Source organism: Pararge aegeria, chromosome 27 (assembly GCF_905163445.1).
Source record: "Pararge aegeria chromosome 27, ilParAegt1.1, whole genome shotgun sequence".
NCBI classification, from domain to species: Eukaryota; Metazoa; Arthropoda; class Insecta; order Lepidoptera; family Nymphalidae; genus Pararge; species Pararge aegeria.
In genome coordinates this window covers 4131583-4145896 of record NC_053206.1, presented here as the reverse complement: position 1 = coordinate 4145896, position 14314 = coordinate 4131583, and the positions used below count along the sequence as shown (strand labels likewise).

Here is a 14314-nt window from a genome sequence, read left to right as displayed (position 1 = left end):
TGAGAAATTTATAAATTCTAGAGCGAACAAATACTACTCTTTTTGTGAATTATGGTGCAAAAACAAAATGTTTCAATCTTCAGTTTCACGCTCACACGTTATTTTTATTGAGAAAAAACGTCTTGTTGTTTTCTGGTCTGTGCCATCTGTCGCGTCTTAATAGAAATGGAACGTAGGTACTTTACTAATGGAAAAGTGTATTTGATTCGTAATATAAATACACAAATCTAAACAAAGTTGATTAAAATGAGCAAATTTATGGAAGTGAACTTGTCCGGTTACAGTGTAAATGAAGAGGGGACAAGAATTAAAGATCAATTCTGTCATACTTGTCTGAGAAAAAATGTACCGTTTATTAGTATGATTAATTGTGAACACTCTGAAATACTAATCAACTTGTTGCAAATGAAGGTAAAACGTTAACACTGTTCTTATAACGTAAATTTTGAAAAGCTTCTTTATCTTTAATATTTTATGTGATAAAAGTAAACTTTAGAAGAAGTAGTATAGTCGACGCGTTCTGCATTGGTAACTTAGTGAAAACAAGATGGCGAAAATATTTTTTTCAACTTTTATAAGTTTGACTCGTATTTTTACAGTGGAATGTTCTTTAATTAGTTAACAGGCCGCGGCTTTGCCTGCGTTACCAAAGCTTCACGTGTTCTTTCTAAGGACCTAATTCCTTACCTTTTTTGCAGCTTCCAGCTTTGGGAGTTATAGAACTTTCCAACGTAACGTAAATTCAACGTAAATATACGCAATCAAAAATTAGATTCCTCTTGCGGTTCTCTATCTTCTAGGATTGTTGAGATAAAAACTACATTAGCAAACAAAAGGATATGTTTTTTTTTTTAAATTCTTCCAGCAATGGTGTTTTAATTTCAGGTTATGCAACCCTACAATTTCATTTGCCATTGGTGTCACAATACAGTGAAGAAAATAAATAAATTCAAAACAAAAGCATTGGAGAGCTATAATATAATGAACAGTGGGGTAATATATATATATATATATATATTTTAATTAAATTATTTCTAAACATGCCAAATCTTATTAAGCATTTAGCAATTTTAATGTAGTTGTTAAATTGCATGTAACCGTGCGCTGCGTGCACTCTTGGTAAAACTAAACTGCTAAATATGATTTTTAACATGCTAAGAGAAAGAACTCATAGATTAAATTGACGTAAAACTGTTGACACTCATTGTTGACAATGCTACATGGCGCACGCGCGAAAAAAACAATGTTGATATTTTTTTTCGTGCGTATCATCGTATAAAAAATTTATATTCAATGAAGGACCAATTAATATGTAAATTTAAAATAAATCTTCATGATGTGGCGATTTGGCAAAGTATCCTGGCGGCACCTTATTCAGAGGTAGCCAGAATTCTATTAGATTTTAAGTTAAGATAAGAGAAAGGAAGTATAAATTTTTGTAAAGGGAACGATGGGGCTGACATTCTTATTGTTAAGAAAAGTCCCGAATAAATAAAGAATTAAAAAAAAAAAAAAAAATATTTTAGATATTTTTTTTAATGTACCTAGCAATGTAAATTCTTTGCTGTGGCAGTTTTGCCCGTGTTCACTTAGCCGAATCGTCGCCTAAATCGAGTGCCTAATGTCTAAGGCGATGTTTTTAGAAAAAAAAAAACGTGTGTGTACTTATGTACACGCGTTAGAAGTTATACTTTTTTGGCGTAACAGGATATTACACCACCAGTTAGCCCTTGACTGCAATCTCACCTGATGGTAAGTGATGATGCAGTCTAGGACAGTGGCGGGCTAACCTGTTAGGGAGTATGATCCTAGGATAGAATTTGAGTCGGAATTGAACATGAATTCTATGGTAATGAATTATTCTGTCAAGACATTCTTAGTACTAACTCGGAGTTAGGAAATCGGCATTATCCAGCCCCGTGCTACCGAGGGTGTCGTTTGCGATGATTATCATGATAATATTCGTTAAAGCCCGCCACACCACATTGGATCAGCGTGGTGGACATAAATAAGTTCTTAATCCTCCTATTACAGAAGATATAAGGCAGACGATAAAGATGAAGATGATTATTGTTTATTTAACTATTCAAATATTTTACGTTCACAGTTCGAAGGTAAAGACGATACAAACAAGTACTCACACAATCTCGAATTTTCAAAAATAGAACTTCAATACGCCATCAACTCTGAACCAATAGAATTCAGGACCATACCGCATACCGTCGAAAATGATACGTTTCAATTTGGAACCAAAATTGAAATAAAAGTTGAGGATTTATCTGATTTCGAAAATGACTTGCCACTGGTAGAAATCAGTAAAAAGAAGAATATAAATGAAATTAATATTGAAAGTCCTGTTGGTAATAAAATATTGTCAAAGAGAACACCAGATAGATCGGTACAGATTAAAGAAAAGGCAAAGAGTATTAAAAAAAAATCGGAAAAAACGAGGAAACAGCAGATAAAAAAACCAAAAGAAGTAAAACCTCGTTCGCAAAAATGCGAGGGTAAAGTTAGAATTGTCGTTTTGTCTGAACACGAAATGCTGGAGGATAGAAAGTTAGACGCTTCTAATTCTAGGTATTTGAAGTTGCCATACAAATGTGATAAATGCATCACAGCTTTTGACCATGAATTGAACTTGATTGAGCATTTGGAGAAGAGGCATAAAAAGGTAAGTAAATCTAATCTTTACATTATTTTTTATATACAAACTAGCTGTTGCCCGCGACTTCGTCTGCGTTTGATTTTGTTTTTAAAGTATTCAGTATCGCTAAGCCTTAAATGAGTATAGTAGTATATATATATATAACATGTGACTGTCAATTAATTACAGACAAAAAATTTGCAATAAAATAAAATTGCGACTATAATTAAAGATCTAAGCTACCCTATCTCTTAAGTCGGACCAGGCTGCTCACGGAGTGCCAATTTAATTTAAAATCGGTTAAGTAGTTTAAGAGTCCATCGTGGTCAAACATCGTGACAGGAGATTTATATATATTAAGATATCATTAAATAAGAACATACAGAATCCTCATCCAGCCATTATTGTATGCAGTGCATTGTGTCCAAAACAGTGAAAAAGGCCAACGCACGTTTCACTTTACACCCGCGGAATGTTGCTAGCTCAAAAACTATTTCCCATTTTCCCACTTTATGGTGAAAGCTTAGAACTTTAGAGGTAAAATAATTACTGTCATCTGCTAAATGGTATGAAATGACTAACCGTTTGCTCGAGAAACTATTCTAAAGTGGAGTGGTTTTTGATGCTCCAATATAAGTCGTGTACGCGGTTTCTGTATGTTTTTAATTCTTTGTAGAATATTTATTTGTTTATTCATTGAATTAGATATACCAACGATACACTGTATTATCATTTACAGTTATTACTTACAGGTATACACAACATTTAAGTAAGTCCGGTTAAAATTAATTAAATTAACTTAAAAGCAAAAATAGTAAGAATAAAATAATTAATATTAAAGAAATGAAAATAATGATTAAAATTAAGAAAGAAAAAAACCCAACAATTTAAAAAATATTACTCATTCGTTAAGTTTAATTTCGCCTTAAAGCTAAATAAAGTGTCATGAATAATGTCAATGTCATGGTTTTTTAAGTTTTCAAAAACATTAGTCATACGGTTAATAGGTAAAAAATATATATAAATAAGATCCATCGATCCATCTTCATTTTCGTGCCTTTTGGAGTAGAGACTTTGGGACTGTGGGGTCCGGAGGCAAGAGCCCTTTTCAAAGAATTAGTTTGGCCATCCAAAGGGGCAATGCTGCCAGCATTTTAGGAACTGTGCCTCGCTGCGGTGGTTTCGAGGACGTTTTAGATTTTATTTAGTTTTAAATAGTTTATTTTAGGTTATATTTATATTTTATGGAAAAATAAAGAGTTTTTAAGAAAAAAAATAAATAAATAATATCCAGTAATTTATATATAAAATATTTTAACCTACACTAAGAATGAAATATCCATAATAGAATATTATATTATATATAAAAATGCGTAGGATTTTTTTTTCTTTGCTTATTATGTGTCGGCTACACCACTGATCTTGGTGAAATGTGGCATATCAAAACCGATTATGGCATTATTATGCATAGACATTAACAACAGATTAAATATTGTTTCAACTTTAATTTTATCTTTACTTTTTGTTTAATTTAATTCCAAGTTGTGTACACATGCTTTGGGTTTTAGCTATTACCTGTTTTGTGTACCTAATAACAATAAATAAATAAATATATAGAAGAAAGTTGGTATCCTGGAGTACATAGCACAGTTTTTAATTTTTTCTGTCTTTAGTGTCGTTTTTTCTACAAGCGTAGAATAAGACGAAAGATATTCCTACTTCTTCTTCGACCAGGACGCCTTTAGAACCCTCGTAGATTTAGTTTTAAGTTTACGAATATGGTTATCGCCATCATCTCACCACCGTGTAATTCTCATGTACGCATCAAAAGTGCCACCTATGGGCCTATTCGAATAAAGATATTTTTGACTTTTGACTTTAATAAAATTTTTGAATAGATTTTTATCTTGTTACGCCAAAGAAGTATAACTTCTAACGCGTGTACATAAGTACACACACGTTTTTTATTGTGTTTTTTGTAGGAACCCGGCAGCCTGGTTTGCAATATCTGCGAGTCTGTTCTCAACACAAAGTTATCTTTTGAAGAGCATTATAAAAGACATTACAGGAGGTAGGTATTAATATATCAGTCAACTCAAAAATTTCTTAAATTTAAAACTCGCGTTACTCCGAAAGGAGTGCGTGCGTTATCACTGTGAACACTCCAGTGCTAGGAATATATAAAGGTTTTATGCAAATAACCTTAAGTACCGACCTTTGGGTCTTTTCAAATATTTTATCATATACTAAATAAAATAAATATACTACGACAATACAAACATCGCAATCTAGCCCCAAAGTAAACGTAGCTTTTTTGTATGGTTACTTCTACTAATAACATACAGACAAACACCCAGACACTGAAAAACGTTTATGTTCATCACACAGACATATTTTCCACAACCCACGGGCTTGGACTCAGAAAGTAGGGTCGCTGTCCACTGCGCCGACGGGCTGTGAAACTGTGTGTGGGAGGGTGTGTGTATGTATGTGTGTATTTTTTATTATATTTTAGACTGGATAGAAATGTACATATACTCATGGAATGGAAAATGTACTTATCACTTCATTATATTGCTGTTCGCCAGAAATGGCTGGATGCATGTCTAATGCATTAAAAAAAAAATATCTTAAAATCTAAAATATATAAATCACCTAGACCCGAAACCCCCTAAAATTAGTGAAAACGCCCCGAACACGTTAGCGGAATGTTGCTAGCTGACAAACTTTTCCCATGTCTTGGTAAATGTTTAGAACATTAGAGGTAAAATAATTACTGTCAACTGCTAAATGGTATGAAGTGTCTAACCGCCTGTTCGAGAAACACTACTAAAGTGGAGTGGTTTCTGATGCTTCAATATTAATAAATAAATAAATATACTATGACAATACACACATCGCCATCTAGCCCCAAAGTAAGCGTTGCTTGTGTTATGGGTACTAAGATGAATGATGAATGTTTTTATGAATAACATACATAACTACTTAGAATATACATACATATAAACACCCAGACACTCATGCATCAAAACGTTCATGCTCATCACACAAACATTTTTACAATTAATTATTAATTATTACAATTTGACGGCCAAACGGCCGTCAAATTGTATTAGTTGTACACGGTTTCTGTATTGTATTATAAAAATTGAGTTTAATTTGCTATACTCCGCGAAAAGCAGGAGAATCTGAGTTGTCTAATTTATAATTTCTTCAATCCTCATACTCCACACCAAACAGATTTTCGGCAATGTACCCTACGCACGTATCGCTCCGAAACCGGAGCATCCTCAGGAGATGTTGACTTTACAATGAATAATTGCGAAATTATAATTTACACCATACTGATTCTCCTGCCTTTCGCAGAGTATAACAATTTAGGCTTAATTTTCATAATATATCATGGATTTCCGCAAAGTAACGCCTGCTTCTATCCATTGTTTCTGTATGTTCTTAATTCTGTTATGAAAACGAATAGAAAACCTTTTCATTATTATATTTTTCGTCTCTATCTTTAGATACGAATGCATGGCGTGTGGGAAAAGGAACAACAACGTTTACTCCGTATTGAAACATTACAACGACACGCATGGAAAAGTTGATATGAGCTTCACTTGTAAGCTCTGCGATTTCACTACTGAGTAAGTTTATCTATCGTAATTATTCCCAGCATATGGCAGTCCCACTACTGGGCATAGGCCAATGAATTTTAGCTGTAAGTTAGCTGTAGTTTAGCTGTAATTTTAGCTGTAAGTTTAGCTGTAGTTTAGCTGTAATTTTAGCTGTAAGTTTTCCTGTACAATAAAATAAAATAAATTTTCTTATTCATCGTAAAGCCAACAATTCGATAAGGGTGTACCCAGCTTCTGGCCGAGAGGGGCAAGTGAGATTTACTTTGGGTCGCAGTGCCGTGTGTGCGATTTTCTACCTACGTTAACTTACTCGATCACGTGAAAGTTAACTACGATTTATATGGGATCGAAAGAGCGCCATCTCGTGACAGTACGGTTTCCCGGTAATGTCACTAGATGGCGCTTCTTAGTTCTTACTTAACAACGATACAAATCGTAGTTCACTTTCACGCGCTCGAATAAGTTGACGTAGCTAGTAAATCTCACACTCGGCACTCAGATCGTCCGCGGCTGTTTTATCGACACGTACACACACGCTTTTATACACACTACACGAAGACACGTACATGAAACATTAGGTATATATATAGATATCATCATCTCAACCAATCGACGTTGGACATAGGTCTTTTATAGGGAGTTCCACAATACACGGTCCTGGGCCGCTTGCCTCCAGCGGCTCCCAGCGACTCGCTTGATGTCATCTGTCCACCTCGTTGGGGGCCGACCTACGCTGCGTTTACCGGTGCGGGGTCGCCATTCCAGCACCTTTAGACCCCAACAACGTCCATCGCTTTTAGCTATGTGCCCTGCCCATTGACACTTCAGCTTCGCGACTTGTTGAGCTATGTCGGTGACTCTAGTTCTTCTACGGATCTCCTCATTTCTGATTTGATCACGTAGAGATACTCCTAGCAAAGCTCTCATCGCCCGCTGAGTGACTCTGAGCCTTCTTATGAGGCCCATAGTTAGCGACCATGTCTCTGTTTTATTATTAGGTACATATTAAAATTTCCGCAATGAAAATATCCTGTATATGTTACTTATAATAAAACAGTAATTGGTCGAATTCTGTATATTTTTTGAAAACTTCAATTTTTTTAATTTTAGTCTGTTTGCCTGTCTGTCTGTCTATCTCTTGGATACTATACATTTTTTAAGAGATTTCTCCGTTTGTTAATTAAAATAAAATATGATGATGATGATGATCAAAAGGGATACATTCAACATGTAAATGCTGTTCCCAGAGTATAGCAAATTAAGCTTAAAAAAAATTATTGATTTACCGCGAATTAAAACATCAAACATAACCTGCTAATAATATTTGGAAGGTCGCACCGGAGCTACCGCTATCACCGGGACAAGCACCGCACGGCTAAAGTGGAATGCCAGCAGTGTGGCAACACCTTTGTGAACAAGGCGGGACTACGGGTGCACATGTTGTGAGACCTTTATTATTTTATCGGCTCTTCTGAAAACCGTGTATGGATTCTTGAGAAATATTCTATCCAAACACTGAAGAATCGTAATAGCATGCTAATGCTATGTTAGCATGCTAAATAGCATGCTATTATAAGGATTAAGATGTAGCGTAATAATAATCTTTCTTTTAGGCATCAATGCCTAATGCTAATGCTGTGTTAGCATGCTAAATAGCATGCTATTATAAAGATTAAGATGTAGCGTAATAATAATCTTTATTTCAGGCATCAAGGCTATTTTTTTTTTGTTAGAAAAAGACACCATTTCTGTATTGCTAAAAGATAAAAAAAAAATTGAAATTTATAATTTCTTAATTTTCTCTGGTCTGGTTCGGTGGGAGGCTTTGGCCGTGGCTAGTTACCGCCCTAAAAGACGTGCCGCTAAGTAAATATTTCGTATTATTCCGGTGCGATGTCGCGTAGAAACTGGTTAGCCCATTACCACTAGCCAAATTGTACGTTCTACCTTATTGTGCTGTTGTATTTGTATCTCTGTGAATTTTCTCTGTGGTGTACAATAAAAGTGTATTCATTCATTCATTCATTCACAAGGTGTTGCCGTAGAGGCAAACTATCTTTCCGTCACAAGGTAACCTTGTATAAAACGCATACGTCCCATGATGACATACGCCAGTATCGTATTCGCCCATTGCCCTCACAGCTCTTACAAGAGCTTACAAGTCCTACAGAATAAGTTTATGCGCATGGCCAGCGGGGAAGCCCGTGGTTCGTGCTCAACGTAGATCTTCACCGAGGCCTCGATCTTCCCACCATAGCCCAGTACTTTAAAATATTATCAAAGACCTACTTTGAAAAAGCAGTCCGACACTCCGCCCCCGACGTCGAGTCTAGGCGAGCTTTCGCGCTCGCCCCACTCCCCCATAAAGAAGGAATATGGCATGAAATGGAAAAAATCCGTCTCCTTTATTAGACATACAAAAATTTCAGGGTAGGCAGTGCTTTTGTGCATATATGAAGTGCACGCCACTGCCCCCAGGTGGTTATTGGCAAGTGTCCATCCGAAAATCGAAAAACCAGTAGGTGAGATTGCAGTCTAGGGCTAACTTGTAGTTGAATAAAAAAAATATTTGGAGACCGCGATAACGTAGCGCCATTTCTTTGTCGGTAGGGTGGTACCACGGCCACTGGTGGTAATAACGGCCACAAGATAGTTTTTAGCCAATACATATTTGAAAATTGAATGTATGTTCACAAAATATTTCTAAATTTAAGAGAAAATGTGACTGCAATAGTTTGAACATTAGAAGCACAAATAAACTTGCAGTGCAATATACTGGACTACATAAAATAAGTGATTCATTTAAAGGAAATTGTATACTAACAATAAATTACCAGTTTATATCTTAGAGATGTCTCTGAAAAAGTTCAAAGTTTGTATTAAACGTAAGCTTATAGAAAAGTCCTATTATATACTAAAAGGACTACGTTAACGATAAAAATGCTTGGGTTTAAATTATTGCTCTAACCAGGTTGCTTCTTTAAGTTTTTAAATGACAATGTGAGATGGTGATAACGAATAAAAATAACAACCGGCTAAGTTTGTTGTGGGCTTCTTCTTAGACCAGGGCGCGTTTGGAACCCTCTTAGCTTTAGTTTTAAGTTGACGAATTTATTTATCGCCATCAACTCACTCCTATGTCATATTTTACATGTAATGTACGCATCAAAAGTGCCATCTATGTGCCTATTTGAATAAAGAAATATTTGACTTTTGACTTTTGACTTTTGGCCAAAGCTTCCCGCCAAATAGAGTTCAGTTTAAAATGAAAAATTTAAAATGACATTGTGAGATGGTGATAACAAAAAAAAAAAAAAAATACCCGGCTAAGTTTGTTGTGGGCTTCTTCTTAGACCAGGACGCGTTTGGAACCCTCGTAGCTTTAGTTTTAAGTTTACGAATGTGGTTATCGCCATCATCTCACTACCGTGTGGTTCTTATGTACGCATCAAAAGTGCCACCTGTGGGCCTACTTGAATAAAGATATTTTTGACTTTGACTTCTTTTTAGTTTTATTCAAAAGTTAGCGATCATTCTTAGAAGTTAGTCATAAATTATCAAGCTCATTTCCAGAACCGTCCACAAGCAGTCCAGCCGCATATACTCGTGCGAACCGTGCGGTAAGGTGTACCGCACAAAGTCCGGACTTTCCGCACACATGACGTTCACGCACGCGGATACCGCGCCTGCGTACTGCGTTGCGTGCGACCTGAGCTTCCGGTCGGAGTGGGGGCTGAGACACCACCTGAAGACCGCGTCCAGGCACATCTCTGAAGAAGACAAGAGGTAGCTAAGCTACGTAGGTTCTCACGCTCTCAGCTGATATGGAACCAGGGTCTCGTTTCTTACCAGGGTATGCATACAGCGGGGAAATTGCATAAAACGACAAAAATCCACCTCTTATACGAGTTATACAGGTGTCCCAAAACTTGACGATAAAAATGGTACCAACTCATACCAGTCCTGGGAAAAATAAGGAAAAAAATCCGTGTCACTTAGTTAAGTAGTAATAGAAATTTATCAAAAAAGTTGAAAACCGACACCCTTGGTCGCATTTTTGAGTACCGTGATCACAAATTTCAAAATTGGGCAGTGATTTTTTTTGTGACGTCATCTAGAATAACCAAACTATAAATCGCAACTACAAATAAACATAATAAACATTGTTAATTTTGTAAAATAAATTAAGTTTAATCGAATAGTGGTTTGCAAAAATTTTGTCAGTTAACTTTGACACTTCATACTGGAAAAAAAAGTATGATACTACCCTTGGCAACTTATTAACTTATACAAAAGATGGCCTATTTACACAAGATTTCAAAATGGTGCAACACTCGCCACTTTTCGTTCCATTAAAAATGTTATTTCTACTTTTTCTGCAAATCGACCTTATTTTAACAAATAATACCCAATACATTTCATTGTAATGAAATTTAGAAGATCCTTCAAATTTATATATATAAATTATAGGCAGTGCTTTTGTACATGTATTAAGTGCACGCCACAGCGGAGCATGCTCAAATTGGCCGATTGGCGCAGTGGGCGGACCCTGTTTTCTGAGTCCAAGGCCGTGGGTTCGATTCCCACTACTGGAAAATGTTTTTTGTGATGAGCATGAATGTTTTTCAGTGTCTAGGTGTTTATATGTATATTGCTATTTATTTATTTATATATTTCATAAAAACATTCATCAGTTATCTTAGTACCCATAACACAAGCAACGCTTACTTTGGGGCTAGGTGGCGATTTGTGTAGTGTCGTAGTATATTTATTATTTATATGGTTTTTTTTTCTTTCCTATATAAACTTTTTTGTAACCTTTTTAGCTTAGGATTTTTTTTTTTCAATCTGAAACGTAGGCGTACGTCTCGGGCAACAGCTATGATTACCTGAAATTGAATATTATCAATATAAATTTGGAAACTAATGAAATATTTTTCTTCAGGTTTACCTGCAGCGAATGCGACGCAAAGTTCCTTGCCAAGAGACAACTCCAAGAACACATCGACTGGATCCATCTGAACTGCACAAACCACACCTGTGGGAAATGCTCTAAGGTACCTCAACAAAAATATAATTTAAAAAAAAACACGTGTTATAAAATTACTGAAAGCAATCGAAGCATTTACTTTTTGTGGTGTGCAATAAAAGTATATTCATTCATTCATTCAATCATTTATAAATGACAGAGTTCTGAGCGAATAAACATTAAAAATTTGTTCTTTTTTATGAATATTTTGTTATTGTTTAGTCGCGAGGATTCAGTGACGACGAAGATAATGGGGCTGGCTGAAAACCGGTGCTGCGCGTTTTAGTTTGCAATAATTTTAACAATTATTTTATTTTATTTCTTTGACACATATTTGTGTAAAATGTTACATTTGTAAAATAAAATAATTGTTAAAATTATTTTATTTCACAAAAAAAAAATTTAAAAAAAAATGTGTGACAAAGGCGCTGGCTCAGTATAGCTGCAAACTAAAACGCGCAGCACCGGTTTTCAGCCAGCCCCATTATCTTCGTCGTAAAATAATTAATAAAATAATAAATATAAAATAATTTTAACAATTATTTTATTTTACAAATGTAACATTTTACACAAATGTGTGACAATAAATACGATTTTTCTTTCTTTCTTTCAAAAAAATACAACCTAATTGACATTTTTTGTAAATCGGTTAAAAAATGTACAAGACTAGATTAATATATATTTATTTAGATAAGCAAAAACAAAATCAAAATAATAGCTAGCTACTCCATTACTTCTTATTATTTTGACAATCGCTCGAAATGGTCGAAGCTGCGTAAGGTGATTTTATAGAATTATAGAACTCCTCCCAGTCGAAGCTCCAAAAGGTGATAAATTGTTAAAAGCAAAAATTATCTGTAATGCTATGGTGATATATGATTCAAATTGAAATGTTTTAAATTATTGAAGTAAAACTTCTATAGAATCGAGATTTCAAACTCGATGAACCAAAAAAGAAGTCCCTTGAGACACAAACACTTAAATGTATAGGACAGAGTAAGATAGAAGACATTATACATTTTTTACCTATTTATCGTAATAGTTTTGATACTCTACATCCACCTTAATCTCTCTACTTTTCAGAATTTCTCCCGTGTGTGAATAAATTGCATGGGATTTTTTTTTAATTTCTATACATGTATAGGTAACTCTGGACACGCGGTCCAATTCAAATTACGTGAGTGATTGAAGTAATCATTTATGATGATACAGAGTAGGACTATATTAAAAACAAAATTGCCTTATTACCTTGTATACTTTTTTCAGTCCTTCAAAAATGAAAGGAATTTAAAACGCCACACGATGTTCGTACACGAAAAGAAGCGACCGCCGAGAAATAAAATATGCGATCACTGCGGAAGGGGTTTTACAGTAAGTATTAAAAAAAAAACATGTGTGTAAACAAACGTGTTACGAGTTATACTTCTTTGGCGAAACAAGCTATTTTTTTTATCTTTCGCCTTATTCTACGTTTGTAGAAAAAAACTACACTAACAATAGAAAAAAGGTATTAAATATATTGAATGTTTTGCTATAACGCGTTATAACAAATTATCTCATTATCGGACGACCAAGTTGCACTCAACGTTAAAATTTGAGATTTTTGTACAATTAAATCACCGGAATGAGTCCGCATACTTTGACAATTGTAATGTACTTTGCCAGTGTCAAGTAGCTTGGAAAAGGCACGAACTAGAGTGGTCAGTAAAGAAAAAGAAATGTCTATTTCATAACATCGACCTGCAATAGTAGTTGTTAGCGTAAAATATTAATAAATTTATATAACGTAAAATATTAGAAAAATATTAAAATTCAAAATTTATATCCAAAATATAAAAATCATAGTTTTAATTTGTTAATTTTAATAAACTTGCATAGATATTTAACTGTCAAATCTTATAGCTAACTTCAGGGTGTCGATTTTTAGTGATATGCGCGCGTATCGTAAAAATTTACTCTCGTCATTTTACGCGCCAAAAGTAATATAACTTCAATTGTTATAAATGTCAGACCAAACAGATGGCCCGCCTGAAAACCATCGCCTACGCAGGGAATGCAAGTCCCTGCCATTCCTACCATCTTCCGTCCGTCAATTATTAGTATAAAAAAAAATCATAGCCTGTTAAGTCGGCTTACGGAAGATAACTTTAAGTGATAAGGTCGTCACAAGCCGAACGCTAAGGCCGATATTGCTTCTCTATCGCTTGCTCCGACCGCTCGCTTGCACGCTCGGGTCAAGTGGAACTTGACAATGAGTCATGCTTTTTCGCGAGTGCAGCCGGAGTTATAAAATATCATAAAACCTTATCACGCAAAAAAATCGCGGATGAAGCCGTGGCCCATATAAAAAAGTCACGATAAGAAGCATGAGATGGAGAGAGAGAGTAAATAATGTACCTTAAAAGCCTGTGAAGTATTATTCGGTTTTCATTTACACCTTGTATATTTTTTTTCCAGTCGTCGACAATTCTCGTCTCACATATACGCACACACACCGGAGAGCGGCCTCTGCAATGTGTGCACTGCTCTGCGACCTTTGCTCACACAGCCGCCCTGTACACACACAACAAATTGTTGCACAACAAGCAGCAATAAGTATACTCGTAACTACAGTGCTACAATACGAGCAACATTACACCATAAATAAAATTATTCGTTGTATTTTAGTAACATTGTTTTATTTTTTGGCTATCCTAGCGAATAATAAAAATGCGAAAGTGTTCTTTTTTCTTTCTTTACGCCGTATAGGCAACGAATCAACTAAATTTTTGAATTGGAGTTAGTTGAAAGGACGGAGAGTTCACAAAGGGTGCTTTTTATCTCAGGAAAACGAATGGATTCCATGGGCTTTATAAAAAAATGTAATAACGCGGGCAACGGCTCTAAGTAAAAACTACTTCGTGTTTGCATCCTCATTATATTATGTATTTTCAAATACGTGTTTTTATAGGTAATAATTGACGGCCCCAGCAGTTGGCCCATCTGATTTTAACTGGAGAACCATTT

General features: G+C 35.1%; 1 protein-coding gene across 1 annotated transcript; it reads left to right on the top strand.

The window, feature by feature from the left end:
- The first annotated feature begins 133 nt into the window (after positions 1–133).
- Positions 134–13974, top strand: LOC120635857 (zinc finger protein 888-like). Its single transcript, XM_039907050.1, has 10 exons — positions 134–411; positions 886–993; positions 2108–2674; positions 4630–4718; positions 6166–6288; positions 7611–7721; positions 9853–10065; positions 11225–11336; positions 12575–12679; positions 13766–13974. The coding sequence occupies exons 1-10, from the start codon at positions 247–249 to the stop codon at positions 13901–13903; spliced, it is 1731 nt and encodes a 576-aa protein (XP_039762984.1). The 5' UTR covers positions 134–246; the 3' UTR covers positions 13904–13974.
- Positions 13975–14314: the final 340 nt, after the last annotated feature.